Raw genomic sequence first — 27,794 nt, forward strand, 5'->3', positions numbered from 1 at the left:
TGGTTTTGTGCGGGGGAAATCGTGCTTTACCAACTTAATAGAGTTCTTCGAAGAAGTGACCAAGTTGGTAGTTGAAGGAAAGGCTGTTGATGTCATATACATGGACTTTAGTAAGGTATTTGATAAGGTACCCCATTGTAGACTAATGGAGAAAGTGAAGACACGTGGTGTGCAGGGTGTTCTAACGAGGTGGATAAAGAACTGGTTGAGCAACAGGAGACAGAGAGTAGTAGTTGAAGGGAGTTTCTCGAAATGGAGAAAGGTGACCGTGGTGTTCCACAGGGGTCAGTGTTGGGGCCACTGTTGTTTGTAATATACAGAAATGATCTGGGAGAGGGCACTGTTGGTATGATCAGCAAGTTTGCAGATGACACAAAGATTGGTGGAGTAACATACGAAACTGTCACAGAATACAGAAGAATATAGATAGACTGGAGAGTTGATGGAGAAATGGCAAATGGAGTTCAATCCAGGCAAATATGAGGTGATGCATTTTGGGAAGTCTAATTTGAGAGCGAATTATACAGTAAACGGAAGAACCTTGGGAAAAGTTGATGAGCAGAGAGATCTGGGAGTTCAGGTCCATTGTACCCTGAAGGTTGCTGCACAGGTGGATAGAGTGGTCAAGAAGGCATATAGTATGCTTGCCTTCATTGGACGGGGTATTGAGTATAAGAGCTGGCAAGTCATGTTAAAATTGTACAAGACATTGGTTCGGCCGTATTTAGAATACTGTGTACAGTTCTGGTCACCACATTACCAAAAGGATGTGGACGCTTTGGAGAGGGTGCAGAGAAGGTTTACGAGGATGTTGCCTGGTATGGAAGGTGCTCGCTATGAAGAGAGGTTGAGTAGGTTAGGATTGTTTTCACTAGAAGAAAGGAGATTGAGGGGGGACCTGATTGAGGCCTACAAATTCATGAAGGGTATAGACAGGGTGGGTAGAGATAAGCTTTTTCCAGGGTGAAGGATTCCATAACGAGAGGTCATGCTTTCAAGGTCAGAGGTGGAAAGTTTAAGGGGGATACACGCGGCAAATACTTCACACAGAGGGTGGTGGGTGTCTGGAACGTGTTGCCAGTGGAGGTGGTAGAGGCAGGCACGGTAGAGTCATTTAAGATGCGTCGGGACAGATACATGAGAAGGTGGGGAGCAGAGAGATACAGATGTGTAGGAATTGGGCGACAGGTCTAGGTAGTGGATTTGGATCCGGCACAAGCTTGGAGTTTAATGTGGAAAAGTATGAGGTGATTCACTTTGGAAGGAGCAATAGGAATGCAGAGTACTGGCCTAATGGTAAGATTCTTGGTGTGTCAATGAACACAGAGATTTTGGTATCCACGTACATAGATCCTTGAAAATTGCCACCCAGGTTGACAGGGTTGTTAAGAAGGCATTGTGTTAGCTTTTATTAATAGAGGGATTGAGTTTCGGAACCATGAGGTCATGTTGCAGCTGTACAAAACTCTGGTGCGGCCGCAATTGGAGTATTGTGTACAGATCTGGTCACCGCATTATAAGAAGGATGAGGAAACTTTGGAAAGGGTTCAGAGGAGATTTACCAGGATGTTGCCTGGTATGGAGGGAAGGTCTTATGAGGAAAGGCTGAGGGACTTGAGGCTGTTTTTATTAGAGAGAAGTTTGAGAGGTGACTTAATAGAGACTTAAAAGATAATCAGAGGTGTGGATAATGAGAGCCTTTTTCCTCAGATGGTGATGACTAGCACGAGGGGACATAGCTTTAAATTGAGGGGTGATATAGGAAAGATATTCAGAGGTAGTTTCTTTACTCAGAGAGTAGCAGGGCATGGAATGCATTGCCAGCAACAGCAGTAGACTCACCAACTTTAAGGGCATTTGAATGGTCATTCGATAGACATATGGACAAGAACGGAATAGTATAGGCTAGATGGGCTTCAGATTGGTTCACAGATCGGCACAACATCGAGGGCCGAGGGTCTGTACTGCGCTGTAATGTTCTATGTTCTTTGAAAAAGTTTCACCCAGAGGGTGGTGGGTGCCTTGAACATGCTGCCAGTCAAGGTGGTGGAAGCAGACACGTTAACAATGTTTAAGATGTATCTTGGCAGACAAATAAGACAAAGAGAGGAATAGATACTGTGCATTGGCAAAAAGGACCTTCTTATGGGCCAAAGGACCTGATCCTGTGCTGTCCTCTTCTTTATTCTTTGTAGTCAGTGGTAAAGTAAGTTGCAATGCAGAATTAAAATACTTGCAAACAGATATGGATGGAATGAATGAGTTACCTACATGTGACAGATTAAGTTTAACATGGTTAGATGTGAGCTTACCCATTTGTTCAGAGGAATAAAAAGGCAGCTTATATGTTGGAATGGAGAGTAATTTCAGAGTGCTTCAGTAATTTCAGAGGGATCTGAGTGTTCTCATGCATGAACTGCAGAAAACTAGCGGGGGAGTCAGCAACGAGAACAAAGGCAAATTGAATTTTTGACATTTATTGTGAAAGGAATAGAGTATTAAAAATAGGTGAAGTGTTTCTGCAGCTGTATTAGGCATGAGTGAGACTGTACCTGGAGAGTTGTTTTGGTCCCCTTACTTGGGGAGGGATGGAGTTGTATTGGAGGCAGCTCAGAGGAGGTTCACTGGCTTAATTCCAGAGATAAAGGGTTTATCCTATGAAGAGAGATTGAGCAGTTTAGGCCAATACGTTCTGGAGTTTAGAAGAACGAGAGGAGATCAAATGTAAGCTGCTGAAGGGAACTGACAAAGTAGATGTTAAGAGATGTTTCCTCATATGGGTCATTCTAGATCAATTGATTGATTGATGGATTTGATTGATTGTTACTTGAATCTAAGGACAGTGAAAAGCTTTGTTTGTAAGCAGAACCGGCAGATCATAGTAAGGAAGGACACATGGGTTATTGGGGGAAAAACAAACTTGCACACATAAAGGCATACAGGTTACACTGCACAGGGCGCTACTCAGCGAGATCAGCGATAGCAAGATCAGCATTATTTGAGGTTAGAGAGTCCATCCATCAGTGTAATAAAGGCCGGGAAGGAGCTGTTCCTGAACCTGTCGGTGAGAGTGTTCAAGGTTCTGTATCTCCTGCCTGATGGACGAGGTTGGAGGAGATCATTCCCGGGGTGGGAGGGGCCTTGGATGATGTTGGCAGCCTCTCTGTGGCAGTGAGCTGTGTAAATGGAGTCCATGGATGGGAGGGTGGATTCTGTGATGGTCTGGGCTGTGCACACAACCTTCTGAAGTTTCTTACGGTCCTGGGTAGATCTGTTACCGTATCAGGCTGTGATACACCCGGACAGTCTGCTCTCAATGGTGTATCTGTAGACGTTGGTGAGGGTCCTTATGGACATGCTGAATATCCTGAGGCACCTGAGGAAGAAGAGGCGTTGTTGTACCTTCTTAAACATCGCATCTACGTGGGAAATCCAGGGCGGGTTGTTGGTTATTATCGCTCTGAGGAACCTGATGCTCTTCACCCTCTCAGCCTCCGCTCCGTTGGTGTAGCTGGGGGTGTGTTCTCCTACTTGCTTGCTGAAGTTAATGATCAGTTCGTTAGTTTTGCTAGTATTGACAGAGAGTTTGTTCTCATTGCACCACATCACCAAGCCCTCTGTTTCCTTCCTTTATTCTGACTCGTTGTCGTTAGATGTCCATCCTCCCACGGTGCTGTCATCAGCGATCATGTAGATGGAGTTTGTTCAGAGTTTGGCCACACAGCTGTGGGTGTACAGGGAGTACAGGAGGGGGCTGGGAACACATCCTTGGGGGACTCCAGTCTTGAGGGTCCTCGTGGAGGAGGTGCTGTTGTCTATCCTCACTGACTGCAGTCTGTGGGTCAGGAAGCTGAGGATTCAGCTATAGGGGATAGGATCCGGACTTGTAGTCCAGCAAGTAAGCTAGCTGTGTGTCAGGATGCCCAAGACTGTAGGGAGGCTGTGGAGAAGGTAGCACTGACAGGGACTACTTGCGGACACAGAGATGGGCTCAAGTGCGTATACTTCAACGCAAGGAGTATCAGAAATAAGGTGGGTGAACTTAAGGCGTGGATCGGTACCTGGGACTACGATGTTGTGGCCATCACGGAAACGTGGATAGATGAGGGACAGGAATGGCTGTTGGAGGTTCCTGGTTACAGATGTTTCAGTAAGATTAGGGAGGGTGGTAAAAAAGGAGGGGGGGTGGCATTGCTAATTAGAAATGGTATAACGGCTGCAGAATGGAAGTTTGAGGGGGATCTGCCTCTGGAGGTAGTATGGGCTGAAGTCAGAAATAGGAAAGGTGCAGTCACCTTGTTGGGTGTTTACTATAGGCCCCCCAATAGCAGCAGAGATGTGGAGAAACAGATTGGGAAACAGATTTTGGAAAGGTGCAGAAGCCACAGGGTCGTAGTCATGGGCGACTTCAACTTCCCAAATATCGATTGGAAGCTCTTTAGATCAAGTAGATTGGATGGGGCGGTGTTTGTGCAGTGTGTCCAGGAAGCTTTTCTAACGCAGTATGTAGAATGTCCAACCAGAGGGGAGGCCATATTGGATTTGGTACTCGGTAATGAACCGGGACAAGTGGTGGGCTTGTTAGTGGGTGAACATTTTGGTGATGGTGACCACAATTCTGTGACTTTCACCTTGGTTATGGAGAGAGATAGGTGCGCACAACAAGGAAGATTTTACAATTGGGGGAAGGGAAATTACGATGCTGTAAGACAGGATTTGAGGAGCATACGTTGGGAGCATAGGCTGTCAGGGAAGGATGTGGTGGAAATGTGGAACTTTTTCAAGGAGCAGATACGACGTGTCCTTGATATGTATGTACCTGTCAGGCAGGAAAGAAATGGTCGTGTGAGGGAGCCTTGGTTGACGAGGGAGGTTGAATGTCTAGTAAAGAGGAAGAAGGAGGCTTACATAAGGTTGAGGAAACAGGGTTCAGACAGAGCAGTGGAGGGATACAGGATAGCCAGAAGGGACCTGAAGAAAGGGATTAGGAGAGCTAAGAGAGGGCATGAAAAATCCTTGGCGGATAGGATCAAGGATAACCCTAAGGCATTCTATGCGTATGTGAGAAACCTGAGAATGACGAGAACGAGGGTAGGTCCGATCAAGGACAGTAGTGGGAGACTGTGTATTGAGTCGGAAGAGATAGGAGAGGTCTTGAACAAGTACTTCTCTTCAGTATTTACGAACGAGAGGGACCGTATTGTTGATGAGGAGAGTGTGAAACGGACTGATAAGCTAGAAGAGATACCTGTTAGGAAGGAAGATGTGTTGGACATTTTGAACAACTTGAGGATAGACAAGTCCCCCGGGCCTGATGGGATATATCCTAGGATTATGTGGGAAGCAAGAGAGGAAATTGCAGTACCGTTGGCAATGATCTTCTCGTCTTCACTGGCAACGGGGGTGGAACCAGGGGACTGGAGAGTAGCGAATGTTGTGCCCCTGTTCAAAAAAGGGAATAGGGATAACCCCGGGAATTACAGGCCAGTTAGTCTTACTTCTGTGGTAGGCAAAGTAATGGAAAGGGTACTGAGGGATAGGATTTACGAGTATCTGGAAAGACACTGCTTGATTAGGGACAGCCAGCACGGATTTGTGAAGGGTAGGTCTTGCCTTACAAGTCTTATTGAATTCTTCGAGGAGGTGACCAAGCATGTGGATGAGGGTAGAGCAGTGGATGTAGTGTACATGGATTTTAGTAAGGCATTTGATAAGGTTCCCCATGGTAGGCTTATGCGGAAAGTCAGGAGGCATGGGATAGAGGGAAATTTGGCCAATTGGATAGAGAACTGGCTAACCGGTCGAAGTCAGAGAGTGGTGGTAGATGTTAAATATTCAGCCTGGAACCCAGTTACAAGTGGAGTTCCGCAGGGTTCAGTTCTGGGTCCTCTGCTGTTTGTAATTTTTATTAATGACTTAGATGAGGGAGTCGAAGGGTGGGTCAGTAAATTTGCAGATGATACGAAGATAGGTGGAGTTGTGGACAGTGAGGAGGGCTGTTGTCGGCTGCAGAGGGACTTAGATATGATGCAGAGCTGGGCTGAGGAGTGGCAGATGGAGTTCAACCCTGCCAAGTGTGAGGTTGTCCATTTTGGAAGAACAAATAAGAATGCGGAATACAGGGTTAATGGTAGGGTTCTTAGTCAGGTGGAGGAACAGAAGGATCTTGGGGTCTATGTACATAGATCTTTGAAGGTTGCCACTCAGGTGGATAGAGTTTGTAAGAAGGCCTATGGAATATTATCGTTCATTAGCAGAGGGATTGAATTCAAGAGTCGTGAAGTGATGTTGCAGCTGAACAGGACTTTGGTTAGGCCACAGTTGGAGTACTGTGTGCAGTTCTGGTCGCCTCACTTTAGGAAAGATGTGGAAGCTTTGGAGAGGGTGCAGAGAAGATTTACCAGGATGTTGCCTGGAATGGAGAGTAGGTCGTACGAGGATAGGTTGAGAGTTCTCGGCCTTTTCTCGTTGGAACGGCGAAGGATGAGGGGTGACTTGATAGAGGTTTATAAGATGATCAGAGGAATAGATAGAGTAGACAGTCAGAAACTTTTTCCCCGCGTACAACAGAGTGTTACAAGGGGACATAAATTTAAGGTGAAGGGTGGAAGGTATAGGGGAGATGTCAGGGGTGGGTTCTTTACCCAGAGATTGGTGGGGGCATGGAATGCGCTGCCCGTGGGAGTGGTAGAGTCAGAATCATTGGCGACCTTTAAGCGGCATTTGGATAGGTACATGGATGGGTGCTTAATCTAGGATAGAAGTTTGTCACAACATCTTGGGCCGAAGGGCCTGTTCTGTGCTGTATTGTTCTATGTTCTATGTTCTATGAGCTGAGACCAAGGTCTCGGAGTTTTGAGATCAGTCTGGAGGGGATGATGGTCCTGAAGGTGGAACCGGGGGTCAATGAGCAGGGTTTCTGATGTAGGTGTCCTTGTTTTTGGTCGCCACATTACCAAAAGGATATGGAAGCTTTGGAGAGGGTGCAATACCTGGAACACATTACCAGCAGAGGTGGTAGAGGCAGGCAGAGTAGATTCATTTAAGGTGCATCTGGACAGATACATGAGTGGGTGGGGAGCAGAGGGATACAGAGGCTTAGGAATTGGGCGACCGGTTTAGACAGTAGATTTGGATCAGCTCAGGCTTGGTTGGCCGAAGGGCCTGTTCATGGGCTGAAAATTTGGTCTTTGGTCTTTATGTCAGGCATGAGTGCAGGGTGAGGGAAATGGCATCCACTACAGACCTGTCACATCGGTCGGTATATTGTAGGGGATCGAGGCGGGGGAGACTGGAGTCAGTGTGGACCATGACCAGCCTCTCGAAGCACTTCATGAGAGGTCATTGTTTTAAGATAAAGAGCAGCTGGTTTAAAACAGAGATAATGAGAAATTGTTTCTCTGAAAGCATAATGAATCTATGGAATTCACTACCCAGAGTGCAGTAGATGTTGTGATAATGAGTAAATTGAAGGAGGAGATAGACAGGCTTTTAAATAGTAACAGATTAAAGGCTTATGGAGAACGGGTGGGAACATGTAGATGAGATCAGCTGGGATCGTGTCAAATGATGGAGCCAGCTCCAGGAGTTGCCTGATCCACTATACTCTTATGTTTTTACAGTTACCTCACTTGACACAATCTGTAAATGCAGGAATGACCTATATTGTGGTCACTCATCCCTAATAGTTCTTTTATTATAAGATTGGTAATGATCCTTTTCTCATTCCAGAATGTTCGATCTAAATCAAAAAGAACTACTCTGAATCTACTGTCATAGAACATAGAACATAGAAGAATACAGCGCAGTACAGGCCCTTTGGCCCTCGATGTTGCACCGATCAAAGCCCACCTAACCTACACTAACCCACTATCCTCCATATACCTATCCAATGCCCGCTTAAATGCCCATAAAGAGGGAGAGTCCACCACTGCTACTGGTAGGGCATTCCATGAACTCACAACCCGCTGAGTAAAGAATCTACCCCTAACATCTGTCCTATATCTACCCCCCCCTTAATTTAAAGCTGTGCCCCCTTGTAATAGCTGACTCCATACGTGGATAAAGGTTCTCACTGTCAACCCTATCTAACCCCCTAATCATCTTGTATACCTCTATCAAGTCACCCCTAAACCTTCTTTTCTCCAATGAAAACAACCCCAAGTGCCTCAGCCTTTCCTCATACGATCTTCCTACCATACCAGGCAACATCCTGGTAAACTTCCTCTGCACCCGTTCCAGTGCCTCCACATCCTTCCTATAGTATGGCGACCAAAACTGCACACAATACTCCAGATGCGGCCGCACCAGAGTCTTATACAACTGCAACATGACCTCAGGACTCCGGAACTCAATTCCTCTACCAATAAAGCCCAGTACACCATATGCCTTCTTCACCGCACTATTTACCTGGGTGGCAACTTTCAGAGATCTGTGTACATGGACACCAAGATCTCTCTGCTCTTCCACACTACCAAGTATCCGACCATTAGCCCAGTACCCCATCTTTTTGTTACTCCTACCAAAGTGAATCACCTCACACTTACCCACATTGAACTCCATTTGCCACCTTTCTGCCCAGCTCTGCAGCTTCTCTATATCCCGCTGTAACCTGCCACATCCTTCCTCACTGTCTACAACTCCTCCGACTTTCGTATCATCCGCAAACTTGCTCACCCAACCTTCTAACCCTTCCTCCAGGTCATTTATAAAAATGACAAACAGCAATGGTCCCAAAACAGATCCTTGCGGAACACCGCTAGTGACGGCACTCCAAGATGAACCTTTGCCATCAACTACTACCCTCTGTCTTCTTCCAGCCAGCCAATTCCTAATCCAAACCTCCAACACACCCTCAATGCCATATCTCTGTATTTTCTGCAGTAGCCTACCATGGGGGACCTTATCAAACGCCTTACTAAAATCCATATATACCACATCTACTGCTTTCCCCTCATCTATCTCCTTAGTCACCTTCTCAAAGAATTCAATAAGGTTTGTGAGGCACGACCTGCCCTTCACAAAACCATGCTGACTATCCTTGATCACATTATTCTTATCCAGATGTGCATAAATCCTATCCCTTAAAATTCTCTCTCAGACTTTGCCCACAACAGAAGTGAGACTCACTGGCCTATAGTTACTAGGATTATCCCTACTCCCCTTCTTGAACAAGGGAACCACGTTTGCTAGCCTCCAGTCCTCCAGCACTACTCCTGTAGACAAAGAGGACACAAAAGTCAAGGCCAATGGCTCTGCAATCTCCTCCCTTGCTTCCCGGAGAATCCTCGGATAAATGCCATCAGGCCCAGGGGACTTATCTATTTTCACCCTTGCCAGAATTTCCAACACCTCTTCTCTACATATCTCAAAGCCATCCATTCTACTTATTCGTGCCTCAGTATTCATATCGACAACAATGTCCTGTTCCTGAGTGAATACTGACGAAAAGTATTCATTCAGTGCCTCCCCAATCTCTTCAGCCTCCACACGCAACTTCCCATTACTATCCTTGATTGGACCTATTCCTACTCTAGTCATTCTTTTATTCCTAACATACCTATAGAAAGCCTTTGGGTTTTCCCTAATCCTACCAACTAAGGACCTTTCATGTCCCCTCCTTGCTGCTCTTAGCTCTAGCTTGGTTCACAAACCCCTTAATAGCCAAAGAATAATCTGTCTCTGAACTGTGGGGTGCATTCAAGAAGGGAATGTACAGAGAACAGACCCAACTTGGTCCAATAAAGTCAAAAGGTGGGACCATCAAATCTAGTGGCCCCTGGACATTGAGGGATCCACAGCATTGGATAAGGAGAGAAAGGAGCAGACCAAGAGCTCCAAACAGCAGGAGCCCTGGAAGCGAACAGAGGGTGCCAGAGGGAACCTCAAAAGGAAATTGGAGAGTGAAAAGGGACATGAAGATACAGTAAAGCAAAGGAAAATCCAAAGGTGTTTTATAGGTGCAGTAAGTGTAAAAGGATAATGAGGGAAACAGTTGTGCCCATTAAACTGGGACAAGGCTGGAGCCCAGCAGAAATTGGTGCCTGGAGCTGGAGGATGAAGGGACGGTTCTTGTGTGCAGTGTCCACTCGTGAGAAAGACAATGTGGCTATTGAAACCAAGGAGGACGTCTGTGATCCCATTAATGAGCAGACAGTGAGGAGGTTCTGAGTAATCTGACAGGCTTGAGCCAAGGGAAGAACGTGCAATGATGCTGAGAATAAGTATCAATTCTTCTCGGCCACAGGACTGGAAGACAGTCAATATGGTGTCATTATTCAAGGGGAGGTGATGGTGCAGTGGTGTTAGTGCTGGACTGGTAATCCAAAACCCCAGGAAATGTTCTGGGGACCCAGGTCTGAATCCCACCATGGCAGATGGGGGCGTTTGAATCCAATAATCACCTGAAATTGAGAGTCCAATGATGACTACAGAGATCTGGAGGGCAAAGGGGGTATAGGAGCAGTCTTGGCAGATAAAGTAGACATTGTTTATTTGGAGGTTAGTAAAGCCTTTGACAGGATTCTGCATGGTATACTAATTAGTAAAGTTAGATTGCATGGGATTCAGGGTGGGTTTGGCAATTGGAATCAAACTTGGTTAAACAGTAGGAGATCGAGAGTAATGGTGGAGGGTTATTTTTTAAACTGGAGGCCTGTGACCAGTGGTGCTTCACAGGCACCGGTACTGGGTCCCCATTTGTTTGCCATTTATTTCAATGATTTAGATGAGAAAATAGAAGGCGTGGTTAATAAGTGTACAGATGACATTGAGATTGGAGCTATAGTGGACAGTGAAGAAGGTTATCTGGGAATGCAGTGACATCTTCATCAACTGGGCTACTGGGCTGAGGAATGGCAGGTAGAGTTTACAGAGATAACTTTGGATAGGTGTGAGCGATTGCATTTTGGTAGAAAAAGAGTCGGGGGGGGGACATGAGAAGTTGTTGGCAGATAGGATCAAGGTAATCTAATCTAATAATAGAATACTCTGAGGCCTTCTATAGGTTCATCAGGAATAAAAGAATGACTAGAGTAAGATTAGGGCCAATCAAAGACAGCTATAGGAAGTTGTGTGTGGAATCTGAGGACGTAGGGGAAGCCCTTAATGAATACTTTTCATCAGTATTCACATTGGAAAAGGGCAATGTTATTGAGAATACGGAGACACAGGTTGCAAGATTATATGGGATTGAGGTTGATAAAGAAGAGATTTTTACCAATTTTGGAAGATCTGAAAATAGATAAGTCCCCTGGGCCGGATGGGATTTATCCTTGGTGTCTTTGGGAAGCCAGAGAGGAAATTGCAGAGCCTTTGGCTTTCACCTTTGTCATCTCAGTTAACAGGAATAGTTCCTGAAGACTGGAGGATAGCATATGTTGTCCCCTTGTTTAAGAAGGGGAGTCGGGACAATCCTGGTAATTATAGGCCAGCGAGCTTTACTTCAGTTGTGGGTAAGGTGTTGGAAAGGGTTATAAGGGATAGGATTTATAATCATCTGGAAAGGAATAATTTGATTATGGATAGTCAACACTGTTTTGTGAAGGGTAGGTTGTGACTCACAAACCTTACTGAGTTCTTCGAGAAGGTGACAAAACAGGTGGATGAGGGTAAAGTGGTTGATGTGGTGTATATGGATTTCAGTAAGGCTTTTGATAAGGTTCCACATGTTAGGCTATTGCATAAAATAAGAAGTTTCAGGATTGACGGTGATTTAGCAGTTTGAATCAGAAATTGGCAAACTGAAAGAGGACCCGAGGGTGGTGGTTGATGGGAAATGTTCATCCTGGAGTTCTGCTACTAATGGGGTACCGCAAGGATCTGTTTTGGGGCCACTGCTGTTTGTCATTTTTAAAAATGACCTAGATGAGGATGTAGAAGGATGAGTTAGTAAATTTGTGTATGACACTAAAGTCGGTGGAGTTGTAGATAGTGACGAAGGATGTTGTGGGTTACAGAGGGATATAGATAAGCTGCAGAGCTGGGCTGAAAGGTGGCAAATGGAGTTTAATGTGGAAAAGTGTGAAATAGTTCACTTCGAAAGAATTAACAGGAATGTAGAGTACTGGGCTGTTGGTAAAATTCTTGGCAGTGTGAATGAACTGAGAGATCTCAGTGTCCAGATGGATAAATCCCTGAAAGTTGCCACCCAGGATGATAGGGTTGTTCAGAAAGTATATGGTGTATTGGTGTTTATTGGTAGGGGATTAAGTTTTGGAGCCACGAGGTCATGCTTCAGCTGTATAAGACACTGGTAAGGCCGCATCTGGAGCATTGTGTACACTTCTGGTCACCGCATTATAGGAAGGATGTGGAAGCTTTGGAAAGGGTTCAGAGGAATGAACTTTCTGAGGAAGTGGTGGATGCAGGTACAGTTACAATGTTTAAAGATATTTGGATAATTACATGAACAGGAAAGGTTTGGAGGGATATGGGCCAAGCGCAGGCAGGTGGGACTAGATTAGTTTGGGATTATTATTTTTTGAGATTCCCTGCAGTGTGGAAACAGGCTCTTTGGCCCAACCAGTCCACACTCACCCTCCGAAGAGTAACCCACCCGAACCCTAACCCTAACCCTAACCCTAACCCTAACTAATGTACCGAACACTATGCACAATTTAGCATAGCCAATTCACCTAACCTGCACATCTTTGGACTGTAGGAGGAAACTGGAGCACCCGGAGGAAACCCACGCAGACACAAGGAGAATGTGCAAACTCCACACACAGTCAGTCGCCCGAGGATGGAATCAAACCTGGGACCCTGGTGCTGTGAGGCAGCAGTGCTAACCACTGAGCCACTGTGCCACCCCTGGTTGGCATGGAATGTTTGGACTGAAGGGCCTGTTTCCGTGCTGTATGACTCTATAACTCTAAAACTCCATGATCAGGAAACCATTGTCAAGAAAAAAAACTCTGGTTCCCAAATACCCTTGTGTGAAGGGAACTGCCCCCCTCGCCTGTCCTCTGGGGAATTGGGGGTGGGCATTAAACGTTCACTTAACTATTCACATCCTGTAAATGAATATAAAAAAGGAAGCAAAGGATGAACCAGGAAATGACAGACCACTCAGCCTAACCTCGGTCGGAGGGTTCCTTAGGAAGCAATTTTGAGGAATACAATTACTCTGCATTTGCAGAGACAGGGATTAATCTGGGATAGTCAACATGGTTTTGCTAAGGGGGAGGTCACATCTGACCAACTTGATTGAAGATGTGAGCAGATGTGGAGATGAGGGCAATGTTTTTGATGTAGTCAACTTGGGCTTTAGGTCAGGTAGCACATAGGAGACTGAAAACAATGGTAAGAGCCTATGGTATCCAAGGGATTTTATGCAAATGGGATCCGCAATTGACTGAGTGGCAGGGAGCAGAAGGTGATGATTGAGGGATGTTTTTCCAATTGGAGGTTTGAGTCCAGTGGGGTCCCACAGGGGTCAGTGTTGGGGCCCTTGCTGTTTGTGGATTGTGTAAAGTGAGAAGCTAAGAACTTGAAGCTGGAATTGGCTGTTCAGTTCCTCGAGGGGAAAGTGAGGACTGCAGATGCTGGAGATCAGAGCTGAAAATGTGTTGCTGGAAAAGCACAGCAGGTCAGGCAGCATCCAAGGAGCAGGAGAATCGACGTTTCGGGCATGAGCCCTTCTTCAGGAATGAGGAAAGTGTGTCCAGCAGGCTAAGATAAAAGGTAGGGAGGAGGGACTTGGGGAAGGGGCGTTGGGAATGCGATAGGTGGAAGGAGGTCAAGGTGAGGGTGATAGGCCGGAGTAGGGGTGGGGGTGGAGAGGTCAGGAAGAAGATTGCAGGTTAGGAAGGTGGTGCTGAGTTCGAGGGATTTGACTGAGACAAGGTGGGGGGAGGGGAAATGAGGAAACTGGAGAAATCTGAGTTCATCCCTTGTGGTTGGAGGGTTCCCAGGCAGAAGATGAGGCGCTCTTCCTCCAGCCGTCGTGTTGCTATGGTCTGGCAATGGAGGACCCAACACAACCACCCCGTGGCTCAACACTTCAACTCCACCTCCCACTCCACCAAGGACATGCAGGATTAACCACCTCAACCTGTCTACCTCCCTCCCCCACTCCAACCTCTCACCCTCACAACGCACAGCCCTCCAATCCCTCTGCTCCAATCCCAACCTCACCATCAAGCCAGCGGATAAAGGGGGTGCAGTGGTAGTCTGGCGCACTGACCTCTACACCGCTGAAGCCAAATGTCAACTCGAGGACACCTCTTCCTACTGCCCCCTCGACCATGACCCCACCCCCCATCACCAAACCATCATCTCCCAGACCATACAGAACCTCATCACCTCAGGAGATCTCCCACCCACAGCTTCCAACCTCATAGTCCGGGAACCCCGCACTGCCTGGTTCTACCTCCTTCCCAAGATCCACAAGCCTGACCACCCTGGCCGACCCATTGTCTCAGCATGCTCCTGCCCCACTGAACTCATCTATACCTACCTCAACACTGTCCTATCCCCCCCTAGTCCAGGAACTCCCCACATACGTTCGAGACACCACCCACGCCCTCCACCTCCTCCAAGACTTCCGTTTCCGTGGCCCCCAACACCTCATCTTCACCATGGATATCCAATCCCTCTACACCTCCATCCGCCATGACCAGGGCCTCCAAGCCCTCCGTTTTTTCCTCTCCCGATGGTCCCCAACAGTACCCTTCCACCAACATTCTCATTCGTTTGGCCAAACTGGTCCTCACCCTAAACAATTTCTCCTTTGAATCCTCCCACTTTCTCCAAACCAAAGGCGTAGCCATGGGCACACGTATGGGCCCCAACTATGCCTGTCTCTTTGTTGGCTACGTAGAGCAGTTGATCTTCCGTAATTACACCGGCACCACTCCCCACCTCTTCCTCCGCTACATTGATGACTACATTGGCGCCACCTCGTGCTCCCGCGAGGAGGTTGAGCAATTCATCAACTTCACCAACACATTCCACCCTGACCTTAAATTTACCTGGACCATCTCTGACACTTCCCTCCCCCTCCTGGACCTCTCCATCTCCATTAATGATGACCAACTTGACACTGACATTTTTTACAAACCCACCGACTCCCACAGCTACCTGGATTACACCTCTTCCCACCCTATCGCTTGCAAAAATGCCATCCCGTATTCCCAATTCCTCCGCCTCCGCCGGATCTGCTCTCAGGAGGACCAGTTCCACCACAGAACACACCAGATGGCCTCCTTTAGAGACCGCAATTTCCCTTCCCACGTGGTTAAAGATGCCCTCCAACGCATCTCGTCTACATCCTGCACCTCTGCCCTCAAACCCCACCCCTCCAACCGTAACAAGGACAGAACGCCCCTGGTGCTCACCTTCCACCTACCAACCTTCGCATAAACCAAATCATCCGCCGACATTTCCGCCACCTCCAAACAGACCCCACCACCAGGGATATATTTCCCTCCCTACCCCTTTCCGCCTTCCGCAAAGACCGTTCCCTCCGTGACTACCTGGTCAGGTCCACGCCCCCAAACAACCCACCCTCCAATCCTGGCACTTTCCCCTGCCACCGCAGGAACTGTAAAACCTGTGCCCACACCTCCTCCCTCACCTCTATCCAAGGCCCTAAAGGAGCCTTCCACATCCATTAAAGTTTTACCTGCACATCCACTAATATCATTTATTGTACCCGTTGCTCCCGATGTGGTCTCCTCTACATTGGGGAGACTGGACGCCTCCTAGCAGAGCGCTTTAGGGAACATCTCCGAGACACCCACACCAATCAACCACACCGCCCTGTGGCCCAACATTTCAACTCCCCCTCCCACTCTGCTGAGGACATGGAGGTCCTGGGCCTCCTTCACCGCCGCTCCCTCACCACCAGACGCCTGGAGGAAGAACGCCTCATCTTCCGCCTCGGAACACTTCAACCCCAGGGCATCAATGTGGACTTCAACAGTTTCCTCATTTCCCCTTCTCCCACCTCACCCTAGTTCTAAACTTCCAGCTCAGTAACTGTCCCCATGACTTGTCCGGCCTTGTCCTACCTGCCTATCTCCTTTTCCACCTATCCACTCCACCCTCTCCTCCCTGACCTACCACCTTCATCCCCTCCCCCACTCACCCATTGTACTCTAAGCTACTTTCTCCCCACCCCCACCCTCCTCTAACTTATCTCTCCATGCTTCAGGCTCACTGCCTTTATTCCTGATGAAGGGCTTTTGCCCGAAACGTCGATTTCGAAGCTCCTTGGATGCTGCCTGAACTGCTGTGCTCTTCCAGCACCACTAATCCAGAATCTGGTTTCCAGCATCTGCAGTTATTGTTTTTACCAGGTCCTTGGACTCCTCCGTCGCCAGACCATAGCAACCCGACGGCCGGAGGAAGAGCGCCTCATCTTCCGCCTAGGAACCCTCCAACCACAAGGGATGAACTCAGATTTCTCCAGTTTCCTCATTTCCCCTCTTCCCATCTTGTCTTAGTCAAATCCCTCAAACTCAGCACCGCTTTCCTAACCTGCAATCTTCTTCCTGACCTTTCCGCCCCCACCCCCTCTCCAGCCTATCACCCTCACCTTGACCTCCTTCCACCTATCACATTTCGAACGCCCCTCCCCAAGTCCCTCCTCCCTACCTTTTATCTTAGCCTGCTTGGCACACCCTCCTCATTCCTGAAGAAGGGCTCATGCCCGAAACGTCGATTCTCCTGCTTTTTGGATGCTGCCTGACCTGCTGTGCTTTTCCAGCACCACTCTAATCTAGACCCTGCTATAGATCACACCCACTGCTCTGCCCTCATCAATCCTCTTTGCTACTTCCTCAAAAAACTCAATCAAGTTTGTGAGACATGATTTCCCACGCACAAAGCCATGTTGACTCTTTCTAATCAGTCCTTGCCTTTCCAAATACATGTACATCCTGTCCGTCAGGATTCCCTCCAACAACTTGCCCACCACTGAGGTCAGGCTCACCGGTCTATAGTTCCCTGGCTTGTCCTTACCACCCTTCTTAAACAGTGGCACCATGTTAGCCAACCTCCAGTCTTCTGGCACCTCACCTGTGACTATCTGGAAAGTGTGAAATTAGGTAAGTCCTCTGGGCTGGATGGGATTTATCTTCGGATTCTCTGGGAAGCCAGGGAGGGGATTGCCGAACCTTTGGTTTTGATCTTTAAATTTTCATTGTCTACAGGAATAGTGCCAGAAGACTGGAGGATAGCAAATGTGGTTCCCTTGTTCAAGAAGGGGAGTAGAGACAACTCTGGTAATTATAGACCAGTGAGCCTGACTTTAGTTACATAGAACATAGAATATTACAGTACAGTACAGGCCCTTCGGCCCTCGATATTGCGCCGACCAGTCATACCAATCTGAAGCCCATCTAACCTACACTATTCCATGTACGTCCATATGCTTGTCCAATGACGACTTAAATGTTCTTAAAGTTCCTGAAGAAGGGCTTATGCCTGAAACGTCGATTCTCCTGCTCCCCTCGGATGCTGCCTGGCCTGCTGTGTTTTTCCAGCACCATATTGTTCAACTCTGGTCTCCAGCATCTGCAGACCTCACTTTTCTCCCTTAAAGTTGACGAATCTACTCCCCTTGCAGGCAAAGCATTCCATACCCTTACTACCCTCTGAGTAAAGGTTGTGGGTGAAGTGTTGGAAAATGTTATAAGAGAAAGGATTTATAGTCATCCAGAAAAGAATACATTGATTAGGGATAGTCAACACGGTTTTGTGAAGGGTAGGTCATGCCTCACAAACCTAATTGAGCTCTTTGAGAAGGTGACCAAACAGGTAGATGAGAGTACTGGGCAAATCGTAAGATTCTTTCTAGTGGAGATGTGCAGAAAGATCTCGGTGTCCATGTACATAGATCCCTAAAAGTAGTTGATGTGGTGCATATGGGTTTCAGTAAAGCATTTGGTAAGGTTCCCCACGATAGGCTATTGCAGAAAATATGTAGGCATGGGATTGAGGGTGATTTCGCAGTTTGGATGAGTAATTGGCGAGCTGGAAGAAGACAGAGGGTGGTGGTTGATGGGAAATATTCATCCTGGAGCTCAGTTACGAGTGGTGTACCACAAGGATCTGTTTTGGGGTCCAATGCTGTTTGTCATTTTCATAAATGACCTGGATGAGGGCATAAAAGGATGGATTAGTAAATTTGCGGATGACACTAAGGTCACTGGACTTGTGGATATGTTGAAGGATGTTTCAGGTTACAGAGGGACATAGATAAGCTGCAGAGCTTGGCTGAGAGGTGGTAAATGGAGTTTAATGTGGAAAAGTGTGAGGTGATTCACTTTGGAAGAAGTAACAGGAACGCAGAGTACTTGGCAAATTGTATGATTCTTTGTAGTGGAGATGTGCAGAAAGATCTCTGTGTCCATGTGCATAGAGCCCTGAAAGTTGCCACCCAGCTTGATAGGGTTGCTAAGAAGGTGTATGTCGTGTTAGCTTTTATTAATAGAGGGATTGAGTTTTGGAGCCATGAGATCATGCTATAGCTGTACAAAACTCTGGTGCGGCCGCACTTGGGGAATTGTGTGCAGTTCTGCTCACTGCATTATAAGAAGGATGTGAAAACTTTGGACAAGGTGCAGAAGAGATTTAGAACATAGAACATAGAACAATACAGCGCAGAACAGGCCCTTCGGCCCTCGATGTTGCGCTGACCTGTGAACTATTCTCAGCTCGTCCCCCTACACCATCCCAAAATCATCCATGAGCTTATCCAAGTTTTGTTTAAATCTCCCTAATGTAGCTGAGTTAACTACATTAGCAGGTAGGGCATTCCACACCCTTACCACTCTCTGCATAAAGAACTTGCCCCTGGCATCTGTCTTAAATCTATCACCCCTCAATTTGTAGTTTGTCCCCTCGTACAAGCTGACGTCACCATCCTAGGAAAAAGACCCTCACTGTCTACCCTATCTAATCCTCTGATCATCTTGTATGTCTCTATCAAATCCCCGCTTAGCCTTCTTCTTTCCAATGAGACTGACTGGTCTGTAATTGCTAGGGATTCCCCTATTCCCCTTCTTGAAAAGAGGAACAACATTCACCTCCCTCCAAACATCCGGTATGACTCCCGTGGAGAGTGAGGAGGCAATTATCCTCACCAGCTGCTTAGCAACCTCCTTTCTCACTTCCCAGAGCAGCCGAGGATAAATCTGGTCTGGCCCTGGGGACTTATCAATCTTAATGTTTTCCAAAATTTCCAGTCTGTATCCCAGCTCGTCAAAGTACTCATTCACAACAAGTTCCCTTTCTTTAGTGAAAACCAAAGCAAAAAACTCATTTAGGGCTTCCCCTATCAGCTCAGACTCCACACACAAGTTCCCTACGTTATCCCTGACCGACCCTACCTTCTCCCTGATCATACAAGATAGTCAGAGGGTTAGATAGGGTGGATAGTGAGAGCCTTTTTCCTCGGATGATGATGGCTAACACCAGGGGATGTCGCATTAAATTGATGGGTGATAGATATAGGACAGATCTCAGAGAATAGTAGGGGCGTAGAATATGCTGCCTGTAACAGTAATAGACTCACCAACTTTAAGGGCATTTAAATGGGCATTGGATAAACTTCTGGATGAAAATGGAATAGTGTAGGATAGGTAGGCTTCAGATTGGCTCCACATATTGGCGCAACATTGAGGGCCGAAGGGTCTGTACTGCGCTGGAATGTTCTATATTCTATGTTCTATGTCCTATGTGCACAGATCCCTCAAAGTTGCCACCCAAGTTAATAGGAGAAAGTGAGGACTGGAGATGCTGAAGCTCAGAGTCGAGCACAGCAGGTCAGGCAGCTTCCGAGGAGAAGGAGAATCGATGTTTCAGGCACAAACCCTTCATCAGGAATGAGGCTTGTGGGTCGGGGCTGAGAGATAAATGGGAGAGGGGTTGGGGTTGGGGTGAGGTAGCTGGGAAAGCAATAGGTGGGTGAAGGTGAGGGAGAAGGTGATAGGTCATCACTGCCCCCTCTGACCTATCACCTTCTCCCTCACCTTCACCCACCTATTGCTTTCCCAGCTACCTTACCCCCAACCTCACCCCCCTCCCTCCCATTTATCTCTCAGCCCCGACCCACAAGCCTCATTCCTGATGAAGGGTTTATGCCGAAACATCGATTCTCCTTCTCGGGTGCTGCCTGACCTGTTGTATTTTTCCAGCACCACACTCTCAACCCAAGTGGATAAGGTTGTTAAGAAGGCACATGGTGTGTTGGCTTTCATTAACAGGGCGATTGAGTTTAAGAGTTGCAAGGTTATGCTGCAGCTCTATAAAACCCTGGGTAGGCCACACTTGGAATATTGTGTCCAGTTCTGGTCGCCTCATTATAGGAGGGATGTAGATGCTTTAGAGAGGGTGCAGAGGAGATTTACCAGGATGCTGTCTGGATTGGGGGGCATGTCTTATGAAGAGAGGTTGAGGGAGTTCGGGCTTTTCACACTGGAGAGAAGAAAGAAGAGAGGTGACTTAATAGAGGTATATGAGGTAATGAGATGCATAGATAAAGTAGATAGCCAGAGACTGTTCCCCAGGGTGGAAAGGGCTGTTACGAGGGTCATAATTTTAAGGTAATTGGAGGAGGGTTTAGGGGAGATGTCAAGGGTAGGTTCTTTACTCCCACCGCTGGCAGTGCAATCCACACACCCCCCACTCTCTGTGTAGAGTTAGAGACATTAGGGACAGCTAAGCGACTGCTGGACAAGCACATGGATAGCAGTAAATTGAGGGGTGTGTAGTTTAGGTTGATCTTAGATTAAGATGAATGCTCGGCACAACATCGTGGGCTGAAGGGCCTGTACTGCGCTGCACTGTTCTATGAATCAAAAGAAATCAAAAAGCACCTTTTCCCCTCTGTACTGAGTTTTCACGCTAATCCAAAATCCTGGAACTACACACCATCACTCACGATTTGAATGGAATATCCTTCATAGAATATTCTTTCTAGAATAGTAAAAAGCTTTTACATTGTCTGCCTCTTATGGCACCATCTTAAGTACAAACACCTAGGTACAAATCTTGGATACAAAAGAGTTGGTGGCATAGTGGTTAGCACTGCTGCTTCACAGCGCCAGAGACCTGGGCTCAATTCCCACCTCTTTGCACATTCTCCCAATGGGTTTCCTCCAGGTGCTCCAGTTTCCTCTCACAGTCCAATGGTGTTTAGGTCAGGTGAATTGGCCATGCTAAATTGCCCGTAGTGTTAGATGTAGGGGAATGGGTCTGGGTGGATTGCTGTTCAAACTGTCAGTGTGGGCTTGTTGGGCCAAAGGGCCTGTTTCCACACTGTGAGTAATCTAATCGAGATTTACAATTTAATGCCAAAAAGTAGTTGCGTTACTTTGCAGAGTTTAAAAATTAAGTCTTGCCTTTGTGACGATGCTGCCATTTTAAATAGGTTATTTTGTCCTTGGTTTGTTTTCAAGAAAGGTCATAAGGTAGAGATGCCAATGTATCTAGTTTAACGAGGGCAGGGGAATGGCCAATTCTCCCAGTTCAGATTTTTTTTTCTTGTTTGGTTTAGCTGTGGCAGTCACAAGATGCTGTGAGTCCAGAAAGGTTCCAAGCTTCAGCAGATGGTTCCTGACTGACTTTCTCTCTGAAGACATTTTTGGATGCTGTTGCCTCCTCCCCTTAAGAATCTGTGTTTCAATTTACCTTTTTGTCAAGGGAGGTGTTTATGGGATGTTACTGGATGGGAACTGCTCCTTAGTTCAGTTGCGGGTCAGTTAGGTTTTCCGATAATTAAGTTATTCTAAATTCTGTTTCTTTGCGTTTGTGTCTGAACTGTAGTGTTTAAATGAATTCTGTTTGGCTTAAGTAGTTTGACCAGCTGCATCCCACCTGGAATATCCACTCCACATCTGCCTTTAAAGTCAGAAAACGTTAGGGTCCAGGCTACTTTCTTAAAATATTTTGAGGGGGTCTGGTCTAGTCCATAATCCTTACTGATTGAAATGTGATGTGATTATTCATAGATCTTCGTATACCCCTGATGTGGAAAGACACTGATTATTTCAAAAACAAAGGAGGTGAGAATTACCCGATTTATTTATGAATAGACTTTAATTAAGATATAAAGTAAAAACAATGACTGCAGATGCTGGAAACCAGATTCTGGATTAGTGGTGCTGGAAGAGCACAGCAGTTCAGGCAGCATCCAAGGAGCAGCGAAATCGACGTTTCGGGCAAAAGTCCTTCATTTATTCCTGATGAAGGGCTTTTGCCCGAAACGTCGATTTTGAAGCTACTTGGATGCTGCCTGAACTGCTGTGCTCTTCCAGCACCACTAATCCAGAATTTAATTAAGATATCTCATTTTGTGGACTGGGAGAACGCGATAGCATTTGGAAGATGGGGCTACAGTGGGTACACAGGACAATAGAGTGGGGACTGCCAAAGCATGAATCATTCTATGATCACAGATGTTATTTTCAAACCTGACTGTCACTGTGTCCTCCACAGATTTCCATCGATATGCTGTATTTGCATTAATAAAGATAGGCTGTGAAATCTATGACACGGAGATGGTGATGGTCAACCGCACTATGACTGATATTTCTTTTGAAAGTTCCTTCGTGTTGTAAGTAAAAAACTGAAATTACCATCAAAAACAATCAAGAGAGTTCCCAATGTATCTGAATCTTATGATATTTTTAAAAGATTCAATCATGAGATGTGGATGTCACTGGCCGGTCAGCATTTCCCTTCCCTAGTCCCTGATAGACGTTTATAAGATTGTGAATGGCATGGATCGAGTGGAAAATCTCAGGCTTTTTCCCAGGTGGAATTGACCCTAGGGGACACAGGTTCAAGGTGTGAGGGGTGATGTTTAAAAGAGATGTGCAAGATGTGTAAAGGGTTCCAGTGCCTGGAAGTGGTGGAAACAGACACAATACATGAACAGGAAGAGAATAGAGGGATAGGGATAGGGAATAGGGATCCTGTAAGGGAAGACAGTTTTAGTGTAGAAGGCACAGGTTTGGAGAGCTGAATCCATCCAGCAGAGGGTGACCGAGAGGGAGAGGCGCCACTACAATGCCTGGAAGCAGTCTCCTGCGCTGAAGAGCAGATTGTCATGGGCCTGGTATCAAAGGATGCTTAAGGCCCAAACACTACATCATTGTAGTGGTTCTATCCTTCTCCATTCCTCTAACTGCAAAGAAAGATGGGGGGGAGAGAGAGAGACAGACAGACAGACAGAGAGAGAGAGAGAGAGAAAGAGCGAGATGCTACTGCACAATGTGTTGGTAGCAGAATAAGTAGTTTGGGGCTACAGCTGAGAGGGAGTGAATAGCAAGCATCCTGGGAAGGTAAGAAATTCTGATTTGAAATAGTTTTGACTAAGGAGTGGCTGTGATTTGATTGGCTAATGAGTGGTCTGCTAAATCTGAATCTGTTTTAAATTGTATCTTGTTAATTTACTGGTTACAACTTGCATAAGCAGAGATACAAAAACAATTTTTTTAAAAATTCAAGACTAATTAAATGAAATAAGATGGGAGGGTGAGGCGATGTGTTGTTTCAGCATGATGTGGTCACTGGTAGATCCTTGAGGGGGAGGTAGAGCCCCCCAAGTCGTGGTCCACAACGGCACCAATGACATAGGTAGGAAGAGAGATGGGGGTCTCAGGCAGAAATTCAGGGAGCAAGGATGCAAGCCTAGAGCTAAAAACAGAGTTGTTGTCTCTGGTTTGTTGCCCATGCCACGTGCTACTGAAGCGAGGAACAGGGAGAGAGAGAGAGGAGCTGAACACATGGCTGCAGGGATGGTGCAGGAGGGAGGGTTTGGATTCCTGGATAATTGGGGCTCTTTCTGGGGAAGGTGGGACCTCTACTATCAGGATGGTCTTCACCTGAACTAGAGGGATACCAATATCCTAGGGGGCTGCAGCCAGGGGATGGGAACCTGAATTGTAGTCCGAGTGTACAGGAGGTTGAGGGTAGTGAGGTCAGGGATAGATTTACAAGGTCAGGAGATGGCAGTGGCAATCAGGGTGTTGTTTTGAAATGTGTCTACTTCAACGCCAGGAGCATCCGGAATAAGGTGGGTGAACCTGCAGCATGGGGTGGTACCTGGGATTTCAATGTTGTGGCCATTTCAGAGACACGGATAGAGCAGGGACAGGAATGGTTATGGCAGATTCTGGAATTTAGATGTTTCCGTAAGAACAGAGGGGGAGGTGTGGCATTGTTAATCAAGGGTAGTATTACAGCAGCTGAGCTAACATGTGAGGACTCATCCACTGAGGTAGTTTGGGCTGAGATTAGAAACCGGGAAGGAGAGGTCATCTTGCTGGGCGTCAAAATTATTCCAGAGATGGAGAGGAAAGGATAGCAAAGATGATTCTCCATAGGAGCAAGAGTAACAGGGTAGTTATTATGGGGGTCTTTAACTTCCCCAATATTGACTGGGAATACTATAGTTCAAGTGGTTCAGATGGGTCAGTTTTTGTTGAATTGTTCAATGTGTGCAGGAATGTTTTCTGACACAGTATGTAGACAGGCCAACAAGGGACGATGCCATATTGGATTTGGTACTGGAGAATGAGCTGAATATGTGTTGCTGGAAAAGTGCAGCAGATCAGGCAGCATCCAAGGAACAGGAGAATCGACGTTTCGGGCATCAGCCCTTCTTCAGGAATCCGATATGGCTAGGAAGGACTGTTTGTTTAGTGTATGGATTCTTCTGTGGATGAAGAACAGTAGAGGTCCTTTACAGGGCTGTGAGAGTGTTGTCCTGAGCTGGGGTAGGGCTGACTGCAGGGAATGTAGGTAGCGGCGCACGGCTGCAAGTGTGGAGCGGAGGATTCAGAGGGAGATCTGTTGCTGGAGGCTTCGGATTTGTTGTAGGTACTGGTTGTCCTGGTTGGCTCCAAATTTTGTTGGTTCCGATATGGCTACAGCTTCCTGAAGAAGGGCTGATGCCCGAAACATCGATTCTCCTGCTCCTTGGATGCTGCCTGACCTGCTGTGCTTTTCCAGCAACACATTTTTAGCTCTGATCTCCAGCATCTGCAGTCCTCACTTTCTCCCACTGGAGAATGAACCCGGTTAGGTGTTAGATTTGGAAGTAGGTAAGCTCTTTGGTGATAGTGACCATAATTCTGTTATGTTTACAATAGCAATGGGCAGGGATAGGTGTATACCGCAGGGAAAGAGGTATAACTGGGGGAAAGGCAATTATGATGAGATTAGGCAAGATTTAGGATGCATCGGATAGGGAAGGAAACTGCAGGGGATGGACACACTTGAAATGTGGAGCTTATTCAAGGAACAGCTACTGTGGGTCCTTGATAAGTATATACCTATCAGGCAGGGAGGTGGTTGTCGAGAGAGAGAGCCATGGTTTACTAAAGAAGTTGTAGCTCTTGTCAAGAGATAGAAGAAGGCTTATGTGAGAATGAGGTTTGAAGGCTCAGTGAAGGGGCTTGAGAGTTATAAGTTAGACAATAGACAATAGGTGCAGGAGTAGGCCATTCTGCCCTTCGAGCCTGCACCACCATTTAATATGATCATGGCTGATCATCCTTAATCAGTATCCTGTTCCTGCCTTATCTCCATAACCCTTGGTTCCACTATCCTTGAGAGCTCTATCCAACTCTTTCTTAAATGAATCCAGAGACTGGGCCCCCACTGCCCTCTGGGGCAGAGCATTCCACACAGCCACCACTCTCTGGGTGAAGAGGTATCTCCTCATCTCTGTCCTAAATGGTCGACCCCGTTTTTTTAAGCTGTGTCCTCTGGATCGGCACTCACCCATCAGCGGAAACATGTTTCCTGCCTTGAGAGTGTCCAATCCTTTAATAATCTTATATGTCTCAATCAGATCCCCTCTCAGTCTTCTAAACTCAAGGGTATACAAGCCCAGTCACTCCAGTCTTTCAGCGTAAGGTAGTCCCGCCATTCCAGGAATTGACCTCGTGAACCTACACTGCACTCCCTCAATAGCCGGAATGCCTTTCCTCAAATTTGGAGACCAGAACTGCACACAATACTCCAGGTGTGGTCTCACCAGGGCCCTGTACAGCTGCAGAAGAACCTCTTTGCTTCTATACTCAATCCCTCTTGTTATGAAGGCCAGCATGCTATTAGCCTTCTTCACTACCTTCTGTACCTGCATACTTACCTTCATTGACTGGTGTACAAGAACACCTAGATCCATTTAGTTAGTAATCTGTCTTCCTGTTCTTGCCACCAAAGTGGATAACCAGACATTTATCCACATTAAACTGCATCTGCCATGCATCTGACCACTCACCTAACTTATCATGGTCACCCTGTAATCTCCTAACATCCTCATCACATTTCACCCTGCCACCCAGCTTAGTATCATCAGCAAATTTGCTAATGTTATTACTAATACCATCTTCTATATCATTAACATATATTGTAAAAAGCTGCGGTCCCAGCACTGATCCCTGTGGTTCCCCACTGGTCACTGCCTGCCATTCCGAAATGGAGCCGTTTATCACTACTCTTTGTTTCCTATCAGCCAACCAACTTTCAATCCAAGTTAGTACTTTGCCCCCAATACTATGTGCCCTAATTTTGCTCACTAACCTCCTATGTGGGACTTTATCAAAAGCTTTCTGAAAGTCCAGGTACACTACATCTACTGGATCTCCCTCATCCATCTTCAGAGTTACATCCTCAAAAAATTCCAGAAGATTAGTCAAGCATGATTTCCCCTTCATATATCCATGCTGACTATGACCTATCCTGTTACTACTATCCAGATGTGTCGTACTTTCATCCTTTATAATTGACTCCAGCATCTTTCCCACCACTGAGGTCAGACTAACTGGTCTATAATTTCCTGCTTTCTCTCTCCCACCTTTCTAAAATAGTGGTACATCATTAGCCACCCTCCAATCCACAGGAACTGATTCCGAATCTATCAAACTCTGGAAAATAATCACTGACGCACCCACGATTTCTCGAGCCACCTCCTTTAGTACCCTGGGATGTAGACCATTAGGCCCTGGGGACTTATCAACCTTCAGACCGAACAGTCTCTCCAACACCAATTCCTGGCAAATATAAATTCCCTTAAGTTCAGGTCTTTCAGCCACTGTTATCTCAGGGAGGTTGCTTGTGTCTTCCCCAGTGAACACAGATCTGAAGTACCAATTCAATTCTTCTGCCATTTTTTTGTTCCCTGTAATATATTCCCATTTCTGTCTTCAAGGGCCCAATTTTAGTCTTAACCATTTTTTGCCTTTCACGTACCTAAAAAAACTTTTACTATCCTCCTTTATATTTTTGGCCAGTTTACCTTCATACCTCATTTTTTCTCTGCATATTTCCTTCTCAGTAATCCTCTGTTGTTCTTTAAAAGCTTCCCAGTCCTCCATTTTCCCACTTATCTTTGCTGTGTTATATTTTTTCTCTTTTAACTTTATATGTTTCTTAACTTCCCTCGTCAGCCACGGCCACCCATGCCTCCTCCCAGGATCTTTCTTCCTTTTTGGAATGAACTGATCCTGCATCCTCTGCATTATACCCAGAAATATCCGCCATTGTTCCTCCACTGTCATCCCTGCTAAAGTATAGCACCATTGACCTTTGGCCAGCTCCTCCCTCATAGCTCCATAGTTCCCTTTATTCAACAGAAATATTGTCACTTCTGATTGTACCCTCTCCCTCTCAAATTGCAGATTAAAGCTTATTGTATTATGGTCACTACTTCCCAATGGCTCCTTCACTTCGAGGTCCCTGATCAAATCTGGTTCATTGCACAACACCAGATCCAGAATTGCCTTCTCCCTGGTTGGCTCCAGCACCAGCTGTTCTAAGAATCCATCTCGGAG

At 46.5% G+C, this 27,794-nt stretch overlaps 1 protein-coding gene across 4 annotated transcripts in view; it reads left to right on the forward strand.

The window, feature by feature from the left end:
- The window catches only part of LOC140481781 (rho-related BTB domain-containing protein 1-like), a 742,286-nt gene that overhangs the window by 66,585 nt on the left and 647,907 nt on the right, over positions 1 to 27,794 (forward strand). For 3 of the 4 annotated variants that reach the window (XM_072578319.1, XM_072578321.1, XM_072578389.1), the window contains exons 4-5: positions 21,960 to 22,013; positions 22,447 to 22,564. In XM_072578319.1, coding sequence (XP_072434420.1) covers positions 21,960 to 22,013; positions 22,447 to 22,564 — 172 coding nt within the window. Of the gene's footprint in view, positions 1 to 17,156; positions 17,229 to 21,959; positions 22,014 to 22,446; positions 22,565 to 27,794 lie in introns of all 4 variants that reach the window. The other variant, XM_072578316.1, reaches the window with a different exon arrangement.

This window comes from Chiloscyllium punctatum, chromosome 1, assembly GCF_047496795.1.
Source record: "Chiloscyllium punctatum isolate Juve2018m chromosome 1, sChiPun1.3, whole genome shotgun sequence".
Lineage (NCBI taxonomy): Eukaryota > Metazoa > Chordata > Chondrichthyes > Orectolobiformes > Hemiscylliidae > Chiloscyllium > Chiloscyllium punctatum.